The sequence below is a fragment of the Cyrtonyx montezumae genome, unplaced genomic scaffold (assembly GCF_038088225.1).
Source record: "Cyrtonyx montezumae isolate F1298 unplaced genomic scaffold, pur_monq_1.0 scaffold_8, whole genome shotgun sequence".
Classification (NCBI taxonomy): Eukaryota; Metazoa; Chordata; class Aves; order Galliformes; family Odontophoridae; genus Cyrtonyx; species Cyrtonyx montezumae.
Window position 1 is genome coordinate 12,406,602 of NW_027072089.1, and position 21,212 is coordinate 12,427,813.

Sequence of the window (21,212 nt, forward strand, 5' to 3'; positions counted from 1 at the left end):
TTAAGCAGGCAAAAAAGTTCAGCCCTTTCCCTCATCATCCCAGCTGGCTGCAGGGCCGTGGCATGCATGCTCTGTGGTGAACACTGCACATCCGCACTGCGGGGTGAGGGAGTAACCATACCAAAGTGCTGTGCCCAGCTGACCTGCATTTCTCAAACATTTGTGCAAACTGTTGTATAAATCTAACACTAATTAAACAGTGCCTTCTTAAGAAATCTTAGCCTCAATTTTCTATGTCTGGCATCAAGAACATGCATTTTTAATGCAAGTTCACTTTCTGCAGGATTATGAACATGCACCATCTTTGTTTAAGCACATACATGTGAGTGTGTGTTTGTACTCACAAGTGGTCTTTCAGAGGACAGGGCTGGATGGGGCTCAGAGCACCCTGCTCTGGCTGTAGGTGTTCCTGTTCACTGCAGGGCAGTTGGACTAGGTGGCCTTTAGGAGTGTCTCCCAACTCAAATGATTCTGAGATTCTGTAACAAAAAACTACATGGCAAGTCTGAGCTTTTATCTTCCAAGGAGGATCAATCAACAGACATAAACATTTTAAGTAACTTTAATGCTGCTTAGCTAAGTCTGTTAAACATTTTCATCCACATACTCCAGTTTTACTATACATGTTTTATACAATCTGTATTTTTTTTAAGTATATGGCTCCAGATAAAACATTCACTAAACGAGTTCCAATGCAAGTAAAGGATTAGGAAAAAATAAAAACCCACAATAAAATCAGTCAGTGTACAAAATCTTTGGAAGATAAAAAATTTCAGAAAACAAGATATACAAGAACATCCCATTGCATTAATTCAGGACTGAGTGGTTCCAGAAGTTGGAAAAGCTGTCACTCACTGCTGTTACTGATAAAAATCTCTGTGCTGGGTCAGCAGGGACTGAGGGACCCCACAAGGATGGCACCTCTCAGAGATCCTTGCTCCTGACAAATTTGGCAAGTGCCCTTCACCACAGGCTCACATGCTGGTTGGCTCAAGGAGAAAGAGTAGGCCTGGGAATGAGGAAAATCCTGTCTTCCCTCACCCAACCACTGCTGTTCTCTGCAGAATTCTACGGCACAGTCACTGCAGAGGCGTAGGGCGCACTGACAAGAAGCAGTGAGCAAACGTTCTGCGAATGACAGGGAACCTTTATGCTCCCAGATTATCAATTTGGCACTAGTGACAATAGTTGTTAAGGAGCAGGGTGCAATGCTATCATTAATTCTGTGTTTATAGATGTGTCATTACACAACTGGAATATTCAGTTAACCTTCCTTCCTGCCAGTAGCCAACTCTGTAATGAATGGACTGCTTTGCGTTTCACTGCTTTCAGAGATAACGTTGCATAGGCATCTGTCCAAATAAAAACACCTTTACAACACAACACAACACAACACGAGGATGTAACAAATACTGCACCACAGGAATTGAGGTCAGGCAATAGTCACAATTTGGTAACGTTCCATTCAAATGATGCTGACTCACATAATAAGTAACAAAAGCAACATTTAAGTTACAAAAACAAAGCTGTATTTCCACAAAGTAAAACAGTGCAAATATTCCTGTCAAAATTATACCACTTATATACACGTACCACACAAATGCACTGTTTGTTCTGCAGTATAAATAGATCTGATTGAGCTAATTTCCTAAAACTAATAATCTACTTACTGTTTGACAACCCCAGACATTTTCCATCTACAGAAGAATACAGTAAGCCTGAACGATAAGATCACCACAGCTGAATATGGTTGTCAAATAACAACAGAAGACTGCACTGTTTGGATACTTAAAACATTTTCTCTGTACAAAGTTACTAACACATAGTAAGCTGTACCACAGTCAGATTGGACTCTGATCATGCAAGGAGCAGCACACGTAAGACCAACAGCTCTACAAAGAGCCTCAAGGCCTGTGTGGAACACACTGTAATGGAACAGCACACGTAGAGCCCAACCCCAGGCCTTAACAAGGGGTAGCTTCTTTAGCTGCCTATGCAGGTAACATGTCTGTTTAGTTTCAGTTTTCTTCCTGTTCTTCTGGTTTAGCACCAGAATTCTGCTATCTGCTACTAACATCTGTTTATCTCTGAACTCTATTACAGTTCAATGAATAATGTTTCTCATGAGTTCCCAATGAAAGTAAAAAATAAAGAGACAGAAACTTGTCTTCTGTTAAAGAAATCCTGATTAAAGGTTATTTGCATTTCAGCACTTGAAAACAGATTTTAAACAAGAAGTCTTTTTGGAATTACATTACAGTAAAACAGACAAGTAGTACTCAATTGGATCCGAAGTAGAACGCTCAGGAATCAGATCCTCTTCAACTGCTATAGCTTCCATCTCCTCAATGCCAGGGCTGTGCTGAAACCATAACAAACAGCTGTTGCAAAGGCAAAAATCTAAAGAATAAGCAGGGAAAAAAGAAAAGAAGTGAATTATATCGCTCTACTTTTTTTAATATATTTTTTAAATGAATATAGCAACACAAATGACTTAAAAGGTACAACCCTGACTGAAAAGACACCTGGGAATCCTCTGAAGTTTTCTCATAAGCATCTCTGTTTTAAGCCCACATTATTGTTTTTAACAAAGTTGCTAGCTGCTGAAGATGTCTTGAAATAGGATATGAACAGAACGTGTTTGCAGGTTACTGTAGAAATTAATCACATGTACTTCCATCATATACTTCAGTTTTATCTAGACTAATAACCTAAGATCGGTGCATGATTAGAAGAAGTACCCTGGTGAATGCCTTTCCTGGCAAGCAATTAAGGAGACACCTCTCTAAACAGAACAGCTCTTCACTCAAGAAATAAAGAAACAGATTGAAGTTGGGCCTCTTTAGCCAGAAAAAAAGACATGAGAGCAGATTCTTGAGAAATATCAGGAAGCTGCTACTGCTCAGAAATTGAACAGATAAGAACTGCAGATAACACCATGGCAAAAGTGAATAAAGAATAGAAACAAGTTAGAAACTGAGTTGTTGAAAAAGATAGCTTCTCATATTGTCCAGTATTGTACACAGACACTTTCTCTCAGAACACTGAATCGTGTGATAACAGCCTTGCTGTGGAAACACAAGCATTCATTTAACAAATCAGATTTTGAACAGATCCTAAAACTACTATTCATAAAAGCAAAATATGCACTTTAATTGCAGTGTGCCCAACTAGAATGTCATTTTAAAATAATGACATTCTTCTTTTTTTCCCCATGCTGTTTCTAATTAGGTACTTTTGGAAAAAGCATGAGGACATTAAATGCTTAATCATCTGATTCACCATTTCCCAGCATCGCTTAATATATATTTACTGAGGTGAATTACAAAATAATGTCCTCAATCTTAACAGAGGTCCCAGGTCTGTGAAGTACTGAGTTCTCCACAGCAAAAAGAGTACAGAAGGGTTACAGAGTTCCTTGCAGCCCTCAGTATTCCACTGTCAGAGAAGATAAAATATTTTGCTTCAGTCACGTGAGTTACCATATATCAAGTAGGATATGAACACGTTGAAACAAGGACTGAAGAACTATTCTGAAGCACAGAACTTGAGATGTATAACTAAGACAAAGCCCTCCTTCAGTTTAGACTGTGGAGAGACACCATCTGAGTGCCAGCCATGGCCATACAGGAACTGATGTGCTAGAACGTGTTACCAGCAAGTGGGTAAAGGTGAGGAACTTGTGACATGGTGATGCATGCTCAACTCTCTCCTTGGCTTGCCAAAGGAAAACACCTTTCCATTCTTTTCTACTCTTGCAGAGAGGATGTAGATCTTAGAGTTTAGATTCGTCCATTTTGATGAGCTGAAAGTATTTACTGTGTAAAATCTACGGTTTTCTCATTTTGAGGACAACAAAATACCTCCAGTGCTGGAACACCTCTACTTGCCATTCAGGAGTCCAGCAAGGGAGAAAGCTAAAGATCTGTGTATTTTCTGACTCAGTAATGCACACCCACATCACCAGATGCAGTGATTCAGTGATGATGCAATTATAGTGATAAAAGGAGGTCTGAACTTAGCTGATCAATAGAAGCTCTCTAGATAGCATACCCCTTGCATCTAGTTTTTATGCCTGATATCAGAAAATACATATATGGAGGTTCATAAGGAGCCAGTCCAAGATTTTTCCATACAGCACATTCAGGACTATCTAAAGGGTACAAAAAAAACCCAAGCAACTACAAGTCTGAAAGCAGGCTTGAAAGTCATATCTGACGCTTTGCTGAAGGTTCAGTTTTCATCTTTTTCTTCTATTCCAATACCTAGCATTGTTTTTACAAAATATCTCACCTAAAAACTAAGTTCTGTAGTAATTATAGCCTTAAAACACTACTGTGAAATGTACCATCTATGCATCTATCACAAATAGATTACTGCATGCCACTGTGAGAGTATTTGCTCTTTCAGAGACTATTTTTTTCCCCTACAATCCCTCTCCCTGTTCCAGCTAAGTTCCCCAATGGAAAGGCTGGTTACCAGTGCTTATAACAGAATGCCATGCCAGATACAAGTTAAGGAAATACATACCGATGCTGCTATGCTAATGTTATATTCATGATCACCTAGAATCTTCACATATGTGGTGGAATTTAATCTGCGAGGGTAGTGATGCAGAGATGTAGTTGCTGCTTGCAGTAGAAAAGCTCCGAAGTAAAAGATGAAAGTAGCACCATGGAAAAGGAAGTCCTGAAAAGCAAACAACAGGTTCAGCCTGGGCTGCTACATTTACTTAATTCTTCCAGTCTCAGTATAAATGAAATCCAACACTGAATCACAAAACAAGCAGTGATAACAATAATCATCCATAAGCAATTTTTAAATATAACATATTTCAATAATTGCCCACAATTAGAAGCAGCTCAACATAACTAGTAATAAACGGTAGCCCTCCCTCTCCCCAAACCCTACATACTTTCAAATTAAAAGGCACGTGTTCATCTATATGCACATACACTGATCTTTTAAGATCACTTCAGAGCTAAAAGTGGGAGCTTACAGAACTCCCCCTTAGTGAGGCTTAGATAAAAAATAAGGGAGATAAAGGTCAACTCCATCACAATACAAACAATACAATACAAGCTTGCAGTCTCCAAAATCCCTTCTCAGCTATAACCTGAACTCCAAAAGCTCCCCCTTTCATGCTTAAGTTTTGCTCATGGAAACGCCCAGAAACACACCAGCCCTGACACAGCTGAAATTTTCTTCTAGGCACACAGTCCAAGATCTGCAGCATTTCCACACCTCTCTCTGATGGAGCTCTATACAAAATGCAGTAATTTGGAAATACTTTGTGATACCACTGAATAAAATATCTGGGACTTGAGAAGAGCTACGATTTGCTTTATATTCACATCTCTCCTAGCCTTCTCTAGGCAATTCCCTGTGCTGGGGTGTACAGCAGCTAAATACAAGGTTTAGACATCTAACACTTCTGGCTCTAATACTAAAGCACATGAAAAAGCAGCTTTGTTGTCTCAATCTTTCTGTGGGTTGTGTTTCACAGTGTTCCATGCAGAAAGATCCAAAATGTCTAAAATAAAACATCCAAAATGTTCTTCCACAATCTCCCTCTGTTGATTCTGCAAAGCAGACATTTGCACATCACTCAGTTCCTGATTCTATACACCACACACTTAGTGCACATACATATTCAGGTCTGCAAAAGCAGTCATTTTGAGTATTATACACCAGTATAAGTATGCCTGTTGAAGACAATCATGATAAATGTCCTATGTCTCACACACTAATGAAATCATTACATACCTGTAATGCTGGTTAGCAGTATGTCAAGACTGAGAACTCAGGAAGCACTGCATGTGATTAATCACAACAGCAGACAGCATTCAGATGCACTGGAAGTTACTGTGCAATACTCTTATCTATAGATTATCAAGGTAGGAATGCGCTGCCTTTCCCTATTTAGAGAACACTTCCCTGTTCAGACAATTATTTCTTCACAGGTGTTAGGTTCTTTAAGCTTACTGAAAGAATTTCCTTTTCAAATTAATCATTCCATATTTGTTAGCAGCTAATGCCACTTTAAACTGCACACTGCTCAGTTCTCTAAGTTATGAAATGAGGTGCTACTAAAGTTTTCACTGTGTGACCAATACCAGATCCATCATGGCCTGATACATACATTTCACAGCACAGGTTTCCAGCAACTCAAAACTCTGCATATATACATGCAGCTATGTGTACAGATAATCAAGGATGTTTCCTATTTTTGGGCTACTGAGCATGAAACTACTTCAGTGTTACAGGCTGCACACATTTGGCTCCACAGCTCACCAAGAAGCACAAATAGCTCCGTGAAGAAAGAAGTGAGAGGCACGTTCAAAAGACAAACTCTGTAATTCCCTCCATTCTCCTGCCAAACTGTAATTGTCTTCTGGCAGTGATTACAGCGAAGCTATACAGCAAGATTTCACATTCACATGGCTATAGTTTCTATAACCAGGAAACCCAACATGTTGCTGCTGAAAGGATATATATATATATATATATATATATATATATATATATATATATATATATATATATTTAAAATAACTGTGCACTTGCTGCCTAACTCTCCATTACATTAACACTTGTATAATCACTGAAACCTCCAACAAAAAATAAATAAATCAGTTCCAGGTCTGTGTGATATGTTAGTTCACACCTGATTTTGTAAATGAGTGCTGTGAGTCAGGTCACAAAAAACCCTATTTGTCACAACACCTGCTTTAATTCAGATGTATTAAGGCTCATGTTTTTCTCCAACTTTTCAGTGTGCAACATCGTATTTTTTTTTTCTAAGTATGAGTTCAGTGGAGCTAATTATGTCATAAAGTATTACAAAATGTACATCTGTAAAAAATCCCATGCTGTCCTTCAAATTTACACTTAAACTTCCGGAATCTGAGCCAACATTTCTTCATGAATCTATATATGGGACATCAGCACTCTAACATAACCAAACCATGACCACCCATTCAGATGTAACTGAACGGCCTGCATCTTCTGAGTTCCACTGCAAATTTAGCTCCTGAAGTAGCAAAAATGTGTATTTACATAAATACACGTTAACTTAAAATAAACGGGTATGTCCTTTTATTGAATAATAATATGAAATAATTTCACTACTTCTAGTAATTACTTATTTGAAACAGAAGGCAAAAATCCCTGTGAAGTGCTAGTGAAGACTCTAGTGCCAAGTTGGAGAACATTGGTAGACCTCAGAACAGTGATCAAATGACATATCTAGTGTTATTTTTGTTGAAGAGGGTGGATTTCAGCTATCATGCTAGAGATGAAAAGATTCACAACTTTACTTCAGACATTTAGTTAAGACAGTAAGTTAGAGTCCCACTGACACAACTTTTATACAAGCCATCCAGCAGTTTCCTGACACTGAAAGTCTCTCAGTGACTTATCATACACAAGGAGAGAAAATGAACAGCACAACCAAGCACTGTCAGCATCAAGCAGCCAATATGTAAGACACAAGGTTGTTAAAGATGAAGATTTTCAATCTAGAGAAGACTATCCCCTCATCCAGTACTCTTAAGTAGATTCATAGTTGTAAATTGGCAAATAGTTTCAATGAAACCCAGGACACTACTAATTTACTTAAGTGATGCACACGCTCAAGGCTTGGTTACATCATAATTTGTGAGGATGTCATAGTGCAAATCCTTGCAAAGCTCTCTGTAATTGTAACTCATTATTAGCTTAATTACTGCCTGCAATGCATTGGAAAGCTGAGATTGAACGTGTATTTGTTTTAATAGCATCCTGTTCATTTTAATAGAATCCAGTTTGTTACCATTGATGGGGTTTGAAGTCAGAGCCTCACGAGGCTCTGTAACTGTGCTTTTAAGAGTATTAGTCTCAAGGGGATGTCTGTGAATAACTAGAACAGACAGATAACCAAATACGCTGAAGCTGGATTTCTGCTCTTCAGCAATGATCAAGAAGTGTCAGTAAGAAAATGAAGGGACATAGGAGCAAAGTGAAGGTGATCAGCAGTTACAGACAAACATGCTTTAATATTTTAGAAGTTTTGATACTTTTGAAAGATTATTTTGATGATTCACACTTTGATGACAATTCAGCCATCTGCTATTACTCATTCCCAGTATTAGAGTTGTACCACCTTACATTCAAACACTTGAGCACCAAAAACCTCAAAAAGAACACCCTGTTTATGACAACCAAGGAGTAGATACATTAGCAGCCAATAAGCCAAGATATCTGCATGGTTGGTAAAAACCAGAACCACAGCTTCCCTTTCTAATAGGAAGGTACAGTCTGTGAGAACTTCTGGCACAAGCCACAATGTTCCATTAGAGCACGAATTAAGTCTTATCTTCACACGAGAGAGAAACTGAGCAGAACATAATGAAGTCTGCAGTCCACCCGAGATTCCTTTAAGGATGACAAACATCTCCTAAAAAAATGTTAAGCAATACCACACTGCAGCTTATGCCTTCTTTGACTATCTAAGCTGTAACAGTCAGCTGTTAGTGGAGTCCTGGCATTAAGGAGCTGACCCACCAGGCAGCTGAAGACATTCTTAGGAAATGAATGAGACAACCTGAGTGCTTTGGTCTGGTGCTATCCCAGGCAACTACATCACACAATGAGTTCAAAAACGTATGTAATATTTTCAAGGAAATGATGCATCCTTACACCTCACTTCTCCAGTAAAATGGAGATGTTGGAATGTTGGAATAATGTTGGAAAATATTTTTTAATTTCCAGTTCATAATTATTTCTGTTTGAATCAACTTATTTTCATGTCTTACTAAACTTGTCCTCTTCCTACAGCTTATGCCTTTCACGTGCTTATAGAGGAAAAGTACACTGCTTCAATCACTTTCAAAGCTAAGAACTTCCAGCCACCATTGTAAAAAGGTCCAGTACTTCCCTTGTCACCCTTGTAGCCCTACTCTGTCCTTTTCCAGTTCTGAATTCCTGTTAAGCAGGAAGCCAGGCATTCAGACTTGGCATTAAGTACATTTAAATATTTTCAATATATAAAACAGAATATACATTTTTTACAAATACACATGAATGAACATAATGCATTATTTCTATTTCTACATATTTATATTAAAAATATATTTCTCAAATGTCTTACTGTCTGGTTCCAGTTGACAGCAATTCTATTTGCATAACCGAAGAGGAACACACACAGGAACACAACGGACAGGAACCACGCAGTCACTGCTACAAACATTACCCATCCCTGCAGCAGTGGCAGTGGAACTTGTGTAGAAGCTACCAAAATCCAGACTATCGTTCCAAACAGCTGTAAGAAAACAAAAACAGGTGATGAACTGAGAGAGAACTTTCAATTTCGTCCTCTCTGCCTAAGAATTAGCACTTCCTTCGTATCACATGCCAACAAGCCCTGGGATTGCTTTCAGAAAACTAAATACTTCAGGAGTGCTCCTTCCAGTACTCAAAGGGAGCTTACATAAGCAGCAGGGAGAGCAACTTCTTAACATGGGCAGATAGCAATAGGATACTGGGGAGTGGTGGTAAACTAAAAGAGGGGAGATTTAGATTAGATAAGAGAAGGAAATTCTTTACTCAGAGGATGGTGAGGCACAGGCATGGTTGCCCAGAGATGCTGTGAGCAACCCATTCCTAGAGGTGCTCAAGACCAGATTGGATGTGGCCCTGGGCAGCCTGAGCTGGTGGGTTAGAACTAGATGATCTACAATGTCCCTTACAACCCAAGCTATTCTACAGTTCTGTAACCTCCAAAGAGCCCAAGCGCTGTTCTCACAAACCGTAGGTGCTAGGCCTGACAAAGCCCCTCTTAAAACCATCTTGAAAGTAGGACTGACAAACTCAGGTAACTTCTTACTGAAAATTTTACCATATATATCTATATATATACACACTGAAGTTAGCATGATAGGGATATACATTACATTTGGATTCAATCTCATACTGTTGTGTAGTTGTAATCAGATGAGACATACAAAGGAGATGAAACTGCATCATCTTTTTTAATGTATTTGTAATAACAAGCTGAAAGAGAATACATTAAGTAATAAAGGAAAGAGAAAATGAGATTACAGAGTAAGATGAGTTATAAATAATGATGTGTTGACTAGAAAAACACAGAGCTTTCCTGAATTATTATAACCAGGGGAAGAATTCTGCACCACTGATCTTCTTTTCAGCATACAGATCTTAGTGAATGAGTAGTGAGGATACTGTGCTACAGGGGTTGGACCAGATGATCTCTGGAGGTCCGTTCCAACCCCTACAATTCTGTGATTCTATGATGGTCTAATCAAGAATTTACACTCTAAAGTTTGCCTGGATGGCCTAGCAAATGGTACCATCTCTGCAAATCCTGCCTCTTTCTGATAACTGAAATTAAAAGTAATTAGCATCTTAGGTATATTAATTTGCTATGGAAAGGTTTAACATCATAATCCAATCTGCTGCTGGACAGCCACAATTCATTTCAAAGCGAGCTAGTACTTTTTTACTCAAGTCCTACAGATTTAAAGCTACAAAGTCAGAGTGACACTTCTAAACTCAGAGAACTTTCACGGAATGAAGGCTGGGAGAGAGACATGTTCCAGAAGGTGCCTGCTACAGAATTACTGATAAAATTAGTTGTCCTCTCTCGTGTAATGCTGCAGCTGTATGCAGGTAAACTGCATGGTGAGGTGAGGCTGAGAACTCGCAGCACTTTATGTACTGGCCTTCAGGTTGCTCTCTGGGGTTCCATTTTCAGCTGTTGTGAGGAACCAACCTCTCTGTAGTTCCCAAGACTGCAGGTGCAGGTCTGTTACGTACAGAGACAGGCAGCCAGGAAGCAGAAAGGACAGCAGGAAACAAACGCAGACACATGCCAAACAGTCCCACTACTATGAACGTGAAACCTTCATAAAATGAGCCCTGCCAAGACTTCTCCCCTCGAGCCGCGGTTCTGCAGAGGCTGAACTCAGAGGCGCTCAGCCCTATGTGCCTCCCCTTCAGCACGCACTACGTGCACCTGTAGGAGCTCACGCAGAACCCATAACGCAACCAGAGCAACTTTTCAGGGGAGGTTTTCGGGTGCGGGACTCTCCGCGCCTCCTCCGAGCCCGCCGGGCCGAGGCGAGCCCCGCACGCAGCTCGGGCGGGAACGGCTCCACCTTTCCCCACACGGGCGCGCACAAAATGGTAGGTGAGGTGCCCTCCCCCAGGAGGGAGCGAGGGCGGCGGGCGCGGATCGCAGCATAACGCACGAAAAGGGGAGCCCGGCCCGCGGACTCACGATTTCCAGGAAGATGAAGGCTCCCGAGTAGGTGCGCAGGATCTCCAGGCCGGAGGGCAGCGTGACCCGGGGGGGCGGGAAGTAGGCAGCGGGGTTGGGAGGAGGCGGCATAGACGAGGATCCTCTGGGCAACATGGTGGTAGTGGTGGTGCTACTGCCGCCGACCGCGGCGGGGACGCGGAGCCGCGGGCAGGTGGGCGCGGAGGAGGAGGGCGGGAGGAGGGAGCAGGTGCGGGCAGGCCTACGCGCACCACCCCGGCCGCCTCCCGTTCTGCTGCCCGCCCCGCCCCGCTGCTGCTGGACGGGCTGTGCTGGGGGCACGCGCGGTGTCGTGCGTGGTACGGCTCAGGATGGAGTTAGAGCTGCGCAGCTTGTCTTCTTTCAAACATCTGACTTCTCAGTGTCTCCTCACAGGTTCTGCAGTCCTTTGGTCATCTTTGTCCTTTGGACCCTGTCCGGTCTGTTCTCATCCTTTTGGAACCAGAACTGGGCACAGTACTGCACGTGGTACCTGAGAGCACTGGGTAGAGTGGGCTGATCCCACCTCCCTTGGTCAGCAGGTCAAGGGAGGTGATCTTCCCCCTTTACTCTGCCCTGGTGAGGCCTCACCTGGAGTACAGTGTACAGGTCTGGGCTCCCCGGTACAAAAAAGACAGGGATCTCCTGGAAAGAGTCCAGCAGAGGGCTACAAAGATGATAAAGGACGTGGAACACCTTCCTTATGAGGAAAGGCTGACCTTTCAGACCAGGGTGTGTTCAGCATTGAGAAAAGAAGACTCGGAGAGGATCTGATCCACATCTATAAGTATCTAAGATGCAGGAAGCAAAGGGACGAGGCTGGACTCTTCTCAGCTGTGTGTGGCAATAAGATGAGGGAAAATAGCCACAACTGAAGCATAAGAAGTTCTGCACAAATGTGTGTGGGAACTTCTTCACAGTGCAGTGATGGAGCACTGGCACAGCTGCACAGAGAGGTGGTGGAGTCTCCTTCTCTGGAGACATTCAAGGCCAGCCTGGATGCCTAACTGTGCAACCTGGTCTAGGAAGCTGCTTTGTCAGGCAGGTTGGACTAGATGATTGCTAGAGGTCCCTTCCAACCCCTACAATTCTGTGATTGTGTGATCACATCTCTATCTCTGCTGGTTGTTCCCCCACCAGCATCTAATTTGTCTTTATTGCTGCAGCAGCACTGTTTGCTCATGTCTACCTTGTTGTCCACTAGCTCTCCAAGGTCCCTTGGAGAAAAGCTGCCCCCAACAGATCCAAGCCTGTACTGAACTCTGTGTCATCCCAGGTGCAAGAGCTTGTTAAGCATCATGCAGTTCTTGCTTGCCAACTCTTCCAGCCTGTCCAGGTCTTTCTGTAACAGGGCTCTCCTTTCTTATGCGTCCATCTCACCACTCAGTTTAGTGTCATCAGCAGGCTTGGTTCTGCCAGTCTCAGCATCAAGATGATTTATGAAGATGCTGAACAGTGTTGGGCCCAGTATTGATTCCTGGGGGATCTGCTTGTGACAGGCTGCTAGCCTAAGTAAAAACCACTGATTGTTGCCACTGAGTACAGCCTGGTAGCTAGTTTCACACCACACCTTGCAGACCACCCATCCAATCTGTACCTTGCCAGTTTGTCTAAGAGAGGGCTGTTGAAAATAATGCAGAGTGCCTTGCTGATGTCCAGGTAAGCAATGTCCACTGCTCACTCCATGTGGTTAGATGTTATTTTGTTCCAGAAGGTGATAAGGTTAGTCAGGCACAATTTGCTTTTAAGTCTATGTTGGATTTTCCTGATCTCCTGCTTCTTTTGGTTTGTAGTTGTTTCTAGGAGGATTTGTTCCATTACTTTCCCAGAGTCTGAAGACTGTATGTGTCCTTTGTGATGACAGAGTGCTATTTCACCCAGTGTTACTCCATGCAGTATTTCTGGGTGTTCATCTTCAATGTCTTCATCTATGATTTAAAGTACTATGTTTTAAGGTTTCTTGCAAGTATAGCTGTTCCATATGTTGAACAAGCAAGAGAGTTAATGATGCATTCCTTAACTGTGAGATGCCTGATGTTTCTCAGAGTTCTGCTTTTTCAGTGACAAGCACCTTAATGTGAGATCCCTGTCCTTCCCCCCCAATCCAAAATCTACATAGGAAAGCAGTCAACTCCTCTAAACACAACTTATCTGTGCTTAGAGTGCATCTAAGCACCTAGTACGACACTTCTAAACAGGTCATAATAGTAGCTCAAATTTGAAATCATGTCAGCCAGAGGAGGAAGAAACATCATTTTGTATTTTATTATGTGCTTTTTCCTTATTGCCTTGCTGCTTGTAGCTGGATGACTCACCCACTCCTAAAAGGTGGAAGATATAGATCCTCATTCAAAGCCAGAGAAGCTGGCCTCCTCTTTTCTGAACAATCTAACCTGTTGGTTACCAGATGAGAGGAGTGATACCTCCTCTAGATATATTTGAAAAATGAACCTTGTGTTCCACTCATTTGTCTTCAGGGAAGGATTGTAGATTCTGGAGGCACATGCCTATAGGTCCTGACTTGGTTGTGTTTTGGAAGGGAATAGGATTCAACTTGTGTCTAATTGATGAGCTGTAGGTGGTTCTTTCTTGGGATTGTGTTCTGGAGACCATATGTCCAATTAATTTCACAGTCTGGCCATAAATCTGTTGAGATTGCCCTGCACAGGGTGAAATCTGAGTGGGTGGAAATCTAGGTTGATCAGTTTATGATTTGGAACAAGAAACGTGAGTATGCTTATCTTATACAGAGGAAGTGCAAATAACACTTGGTCATAAACATTTCTATATTTGTTATCCAGCCACACAATCAATCAGTGTGGACTCCAGCAGCAAGGGATTTTTTTTTGATGATTACATACCATATACAGTATTTCATTCTTTTTCTTTCCCTTGTGAATACCTCTCATTTAACCTGCACATTCCTTCTAACACTGATACTCTCCACTTTTGGTTGTCTGCTACAGGAAAGTCTAAATTTCACTGTAAGATGTGTGTACAGACAAGTAATCCTAAGGCAGATTTATAGCAATTCTTTTGCATAAATGTAAGTCTTCTAAATGAAAGCAGTTGTTTAAATTATTTTGACAGTGTTTGCGCTGTACACAGTACAGTGCCACATGTGATTGTATACCAATTTGGATACAGGCTGAACCTTTCAAAAATCTGAATTCTGTAAGGGGTCAGTATCAGGATTTCATTTTGACGCATCCAATGGCAAAAGCATCTGTTTGTGTTGGACAACTGTATTTGTAGCATTTTTGTTATTATTATTTTTTTTTTTGCAGGGCAAACTAATGTTGCTGCTATAAGTCCACCAGAGTCAATCAGCAGATGGAAGTATGTTAATTCACTCTACATAAGAATGTCTGTTTATGCCACCGAAGGAGCTAAACACCTCTCTTAAAATGTTACATGAATATATCCTGAGCTTTCCCCTTAGTGTTCTTGAAGTGCTTATTGCAGCCAAACATAAAGTTGGGATTGTCACAGAACAGCAGATCAGTTTCTGTCATTTTAAGATGAGAGGAGACTCAAGTGAACTAAATTAAAATTCCAGCATTTAAAAAGCTCAAGAGTGTGTAGGTCAGTACGTATGTCAATTCAGTAATTACTGCAGAGGAAACGTCAAGAATAGGACTTCTCTACAAGTCCATAGATTGCTGATAGTGAGTCATTTTTCAAAATGAAGAGAGCACCTTGGTATTTATTTATCTGGACTTCCTGCAAAGTGTATGGCTGAGGAAGCTAAACAAATAATCTACAAGATGCAGTAAGTATCAAAGGGTGAGTTAATCAGCCGAGGATTTAAATTCTAAGTATATTGACATAATATGTGCATACGTTTAATATACATTGAAATAGAAATATCTGGATGTGAATGTCCTAATTATCTCCCTCCCTGAAATGACCCTTAGACACAATGTATAAAAACATGAAACTCTGCAGTAAGCTACTATCTGTCACATGGAACTGGTAGGGATTAGAAGAGAGAAATACATTTTTTGGAAAAACATAGACATACATAGACAGTGATATGAAAAATAATTATATAGCAGTCCTGTGTATCAAGATTCAAGCTGTCTTGTGATACCCAGATGGCCCTGTTTACTGACACATACACCTGCTCACCTCCTAAGCCAGAGCAGAGCTGAGAAAGGTTTTGCTGACAGTATTGGGTGTATGGGAACTGTTGAATCACAGCCTGAACCATTCGATTGAACACCTGAGGTGAGCACTGAGTCAGCTGCAGGAGCACAGGTGAAGGCAATGCACCTGTGTGACCAGAAGGGGTGGAGTCTGGCTCCACCTCTCCCAGACCCCATATAAGGGCTGACCACCACTAGTGGTGATAGAACAAGGAGTAATGGCCTAAATCTGGAGCATAGGAAGTTCTGTACTAACATACAGACGAACTTCACTACAGTAAGGGTGATAGACTGCTGGAACAAGTTGCCCATAGAAGCTGTGGAGTCTCCTTCTATGGAGACATTGAAGACTGGTCTGGATGCCTACCTGTGTGACCTATTGTAAGGAACCTGCTTTAGCAGGGGAGTTGAACTCAATATCTCTTGAGGGCCCTTCCTACCTGAGATTCTGTGGTTCTGTGAGATGGAGATGTGTATGCTTGGTCCATCAGTCCCAGGGATGGCTGGTTACCAGAGCAGGTTGAAGTGGTATCAGGATCGCTCTCAGCAGTGATTCTGGCTCACTTATAAACCTGCAGTGGTACTCTGAGAAATTCCTTAAGTGTGTGAAAGTGCGGCAGAGGTAAAATGCCAAGTGTTGTCATGGGTAGAAGGGAGGATTCTGAGCTCACGTGGTGCAGGAGGCTGGGTGGGTGGAGACTCACGTGGCAGAGCAGAGCAGTTCCCACCAAGCAGCAGAGCACTGTCAGAAATCATCCTGCTGCTCTTGGTGTGGGTTAGCCAGCAGGCAAAATGAATTGTATGGATGTCCCCAGCCAAAACGTGAAAGTCTTGGAGGTATTAACCAGCGTGTATTGTGCTTGTAGATGAGGGATTAGTAAATGGCACTGTTTGTTTAAGACAACATTTTCCTGGAAAACTGGTGGAGGAACTGCACACCAGCAATACTTCCTGTTCTCTTGGTCAGCCTCCAGCTCCATGGCAGAGAGGAGGAGCAGTCCATCTGGTTGCAAAAGAGCCCGGATTTGGCAGCAAATGTGGGAAGATATCATCAAAACGCTGCCAGCACGGGATGCAGCAAAGTGTTGTGCCAGTAGGGCTGCTGGTGGCATGAGGCTGCTCACTTGTAGTCAGTCAGAGCGTGACGTACTGGTCTGTAATTGTAACATGGTGGCTGCTGCTCTTATCTCTTGTCAGAAGTATGTATCTGGTGTTTTGATTAACTGTCCATGCTGACAGAGTAGCTCTTTTTCCCTAGTTGCATTTTGTTTGCTTTAAACTGTTTGTTTTATTGAGCAAATTCCTGGCTAAAATTCCAATAGAAGGCAAAGGATAATTAGGCAAAATACAAAGGTGACTTGATGAATGAGTTCAGAAAAGAGAAGCAGGGAGACAAATTAAAATATGTGTAAGTACGGATGCTCTGTAATGTTTTGAAATAATGTAAAAACGTGCAAAAAGAGCAAGATTTTGAAATGCAGTGAGTTTATTCAATTGTAAGTAAATAGGACTCATCTTGGTATAAGAATTTATATGCATGCGTAATCAGGCCATATCTGATGGTAAGCATAACTATTTGAATGTAATTATGGGTATCATTAAGTGAACCATAAGTAACCTCTCTATAGCTGTAGTTAGTTTCAGTTTGGTTAAAATAGTAGGATTGTACTCTACTGTTATCTGTTGCTTTCCACGTAACTACAGGAGTTTTAAGGCTGAGACGTACCTCCTCAAGTACAGCATCCTTTTACTGACTGTGCTTCATCTGAAAATTGTCTTTAACCCCAGCATCCAGGAATCTTATGCCTCTAGTGTTTATGAACCTTCGAATCTTATGCCTCTAGTGTTTATGAACCTTCTTGTGATAGTTCAAGCTGCGTATAAGCCAATGTAACTGGGCTGCTGCCAAGTGAAGAGATCCTGTTCCCCTAGCCATGATTTCTGCCTCTGTCCCATCAGAGCTAATGTCAATGAAGGTACAGAGTAGGTCAGAACAATGCAAAACTGTGTCGCCATAGTGATCTGTTTATACTGAAATACTAGTAATTTCAGGGTGAAATTCAAATTGTACACAAACAATTGAACATTCTTATGTACAGGTGATTTTAGTGAACTTAGTGTCAGAAATTTATTTGAATGCACCAAATTACAGTGTCTTATATCCTGGGAAACTCCAGAGGTCTCAATAGAAATAAATGGGATGTAATATGTCAGCATGTGTCTCATTTTTTTGGTACTCAAAGCACAAGTACCTGTCTGTAGCCTTGAATTTTATTAACTTGTCTGTCCATTGAAATGATAAACTTCCTTATTGCACTCAGGTGTTTGCAGACTGATGCCTCTTACAGAACATGAACCCTATTTCTAATAGAGCTTTATAAGTCAGTCTGCTTATTAATGTGCTTACATCTGAAAACAAACCCCAGTATTGATGGTGGGTTCCAAACAGTAACTATTTCCAATTCAACCAGGTTAGCATAACACAAAAGAGCAATATCATTATTTCTAATCACACTGTGAGTTTAGAAAAACCTGTGATTGCTCCCATGTGCATAAAGATTCCATTTTGGAGGAAAATACTTGAGGAATCTTGGCTGCAAATACAATGAACTGTCAAGTACTTATGAACAGGGAATTACGGTGAGTATGTATCTCTGGACCTATCTCAACTACTCAGCTCCTACTGAACTCTCAAATACTATTCCTACTGAGCCCAGCCTCTGGTTCTTACACAATGTTTTGGTAAGTTGAAGCATTTGATCAAGTAGGTCTTGATTCATAGGAAAACAAGTAGGTTTGAGATTTTTTTCTTTCATAAATCCTAAACCAGTTACACTGCATTCCTGTTAGCCTGGCGTCCTTCATGAAGAAGTAGTACACACAGTATGTATGCAATTTTTAGATAGAAAGAAATCTGTTGTTCTACTAGCATCCTTTAACTTACGATTCATAAAGCAAGATGAGGTGGACTGTGCTGTCCTCACACTGAGACACACTGCTATGATGTGGTTCAGACTATGAAGAGTAAGTTAAAAACCAACTATCTCTTTTTCACTTCATGATTTTAGTGAGACAACCACAGCAGCTACTAACTCATAATACTGATGAATACTTCAATTCATTCACAGCTGCTAATAAAAGTCTTGTGTTCATCAGTGTTTTTTTGAGCCACCTCTCCTCTTCTTGTTCATGTTCCTCCTTTGGAGTGAGTGTTGTCATCCTTTACAGTGATTCATAGAATGGGTTGAGTTAGAAGGAACTTTAAAACCCATCCAGTTCCACCACCCCTGCCTTGAACAGGGCTGCTACCCATCAGATCAGGTTGTTTGGGCCATGGGCAGCCTGGTCTTGAACACCTCCAGGGATGGGATATCCGCAGCTTCTCTGGGCAACTTGTTGCAGTGCCTTACCATTCTCTGAGTGAAGAATTACCTAAATTCTCCCTCTTTTACTTTAAAACCATTCCCCCTTGTCCAGTCGTTATGTGCCCATGTAGAAGGTCACTCTCCCTGCTGTTTATAAACTCACTCTTCATAAACTTAGAGTGCTGGAAGGCCATGAGGTGTCCCCCAGTGCCTCCTCTTATCCAGGCTGAAAAAGCCCAGCTCTCTCAGCCTTTCCTTGCAGAAGAGGTGCTCCACACCTCTGATCATCTTCTTGGCCCTCCTCTATGCCCCCTCCAACAGCTCCACATCTTCCTTTTGCTAGGTGCCCCTGACCTGAATGCAGTGCTCCAGGTGGGGCTTCATGAGGGCACAGTGGACTTGCCACTCCTTAGGCTGGAGTTGTGCATTGTCCTTGGACATTCTGAATGAGGGGAGGGAAAGGGAAGGTGAATTAGCTACCAGAAAAATTTTGTAGCTTATTTAAAAAACAGTAACTGAAGACCAAAAACGAATGAACTTAAAAGTGGAGTCTCCCTGAACATCTCTTATTCTAAACAAAATTATTATTCTACTCTGGAATCAGATTCAGCATGAGATCTGATGTTCACATATCCTTCTGAGTGTTTAAAATGTGCATCAGTGCATTTCAAGTACTTGCCTTTCCATTTTCTTCCTAGCAGTAGTTTTGTGGAGCTGTTTAAGTAGCTTACATTTTAATCCACAGGTATTTAGAGGAAGGAGGAATCAGTAGTAAAAAAATGCAGCTCATTAGTTTTGCATAATAGCAAAATAATAAGTAGGGCAGTATCCTGTGCATTATTTTGCTAATAGAATAGTCTAATTAGTCTGAAGTTAATGTTTGTATGGTACTTTGAAGATGTAATTTGTTGTACTGGACTAATGTAGTGTTTATACACTTCTACATTTAGGTATACTCCTGAGGAAATTATTAACCTAGCATAGAATCCTTAAGGTTTCTGATGCTCAAGGGAAAATAAAAGAGGTGGATTTGACTGACCAAGTGTGTGTGTATCTCTTAACTACTGGACTAGAAAATGGCAAAGAAATGGCTACATTTGAGGAATGACTTTTTCGTGCTGAAGTAGGTAACTGAAAATATGATGTGTCTTATTGTCAACTATAATGGAAGTTTACAGTGGCTGGGCCTGGTTTGGACATGTACCTTGCAGATAGTGTGAAAAAATCCCTGAACCAAGCTGCAGTTTTCCTGCAGTGTTTTCTGCAGTGAAAGATAAAAGGACTGCCTACAATGAGTCCAATAGAACTCCAGGTGGTTGAGTGACATGACTGACGAAACATACCTTGAAGAGATTGTGTATGCCATATGTGTGGACGTGGTTCCAACTATGCTTGGCATGATGAATGAAAAACGCTGATGTTTATCTTTGCCCTCAAAGTCTGCGTGTTTCTTTCTGTCAGCAGCTGGCAGGCTAAGCTGCTAGAGCAAATCCATTCAGGTCTGCTGCTGTATCAGCCTGTCTTGGCTTCCCTCCGAAGAGGGAAGAGTTCACAGAATTGTTAAGCTTGGAAAAGATCTCAAAGATCATGAAGTCTGATCATCAACCCATCACCACCATGCCCACAGCACAAAGCAAAGCAGGACAGGCATTGCTAGCAATTAGAATCTTTGCCACAGAAGGAGAAGCTTATCTTCTCAGCCTCTTGTCAATAAGCAGTGTGGGTGATATCTTGCAAGCACTTGCATATTCTGTGGCAAACATGAAGCAAACAGACATCCTTGGATCTATGGCAGACCTAAAACCCTCTCCAGCCTCCCCCACATGCACTCAGCTGAGTGCATGACTTCTGCCTCAAGTCTTCCCAGCCTTACAGAAGCAGTTGTGATCAGCTGGTGGTCAGTAGAATCCACATCTATCCACATTTGGAGGACCTTACCTTGAATGTGAACCTCTTTCCTCCCAGTACTTCTTTACGTGTCCCAGCCCGGCTCTTTAGCAAAAACCTGGAAGAGCAGGTTTTCCAGTGTAAGACTGTGCTGTGTTCCTACAAAGCTTTCTCTTTCTTCCTCCCATAGCAGTTTCTCCTAGAAAGTCCAGTGCAAGACTGGGCTTCTGCACTCCATTTTTTTTTTCCAAATCAATCCTAACTAAACTCTGCTTTCTATTTTTTCCTGAGTCACACAGGCAGCTAGCTCTCTCATTTCCAGCTTTTCAGGAAAGCCTTGTCTCCATTGGGGTAGGAACTGTCTGGTACTGTTATCAGTGCACAGAGAACATTCCCTGACTGCAGTAACCAAAAGGGAATGAATACAGGGACTGCTCACAGAATATACAATCTGACATCTCGCTCGTTTTAATTTTCTCCTTACTGGCTGATCACCTTCTGCCTTCCACTTAGTAC

General features: G+C 41.5%; 1 protein-coding gene across 1 annotated transcript; it reads right to left on the reverse strand.

Annotated features, from left to right (window-relative positions):
• Positions 1-546: 546 nt before the first annotated feature.
• On the reverse strand, positions 547-11,470 carry MAL2 (mal, T cell differentiation protein 2). The gene is made up of 4 exons (XM_065752419.1): positions 11,279-11,470; positions 9,131-9,301; positions 4,531-4,689; positions 547-2,400 (listed from the first exon to the last, which is right to left on the reverse strand). The coding sequence occupies exons 1-4, from the start codon at positions 11,411-11,413 to the stop codon at positions 2,329-2,331; spliced, it is 537 nt and encodes a 178-aa protein (XP_065608491.1). The 5' UTR covers positions 11,414-11,470; the 3' UTR covers positions 547-2,328.
• Between the last annotated feature and the right edge of the window lie 9,742 nt (positions 11,471-21,212).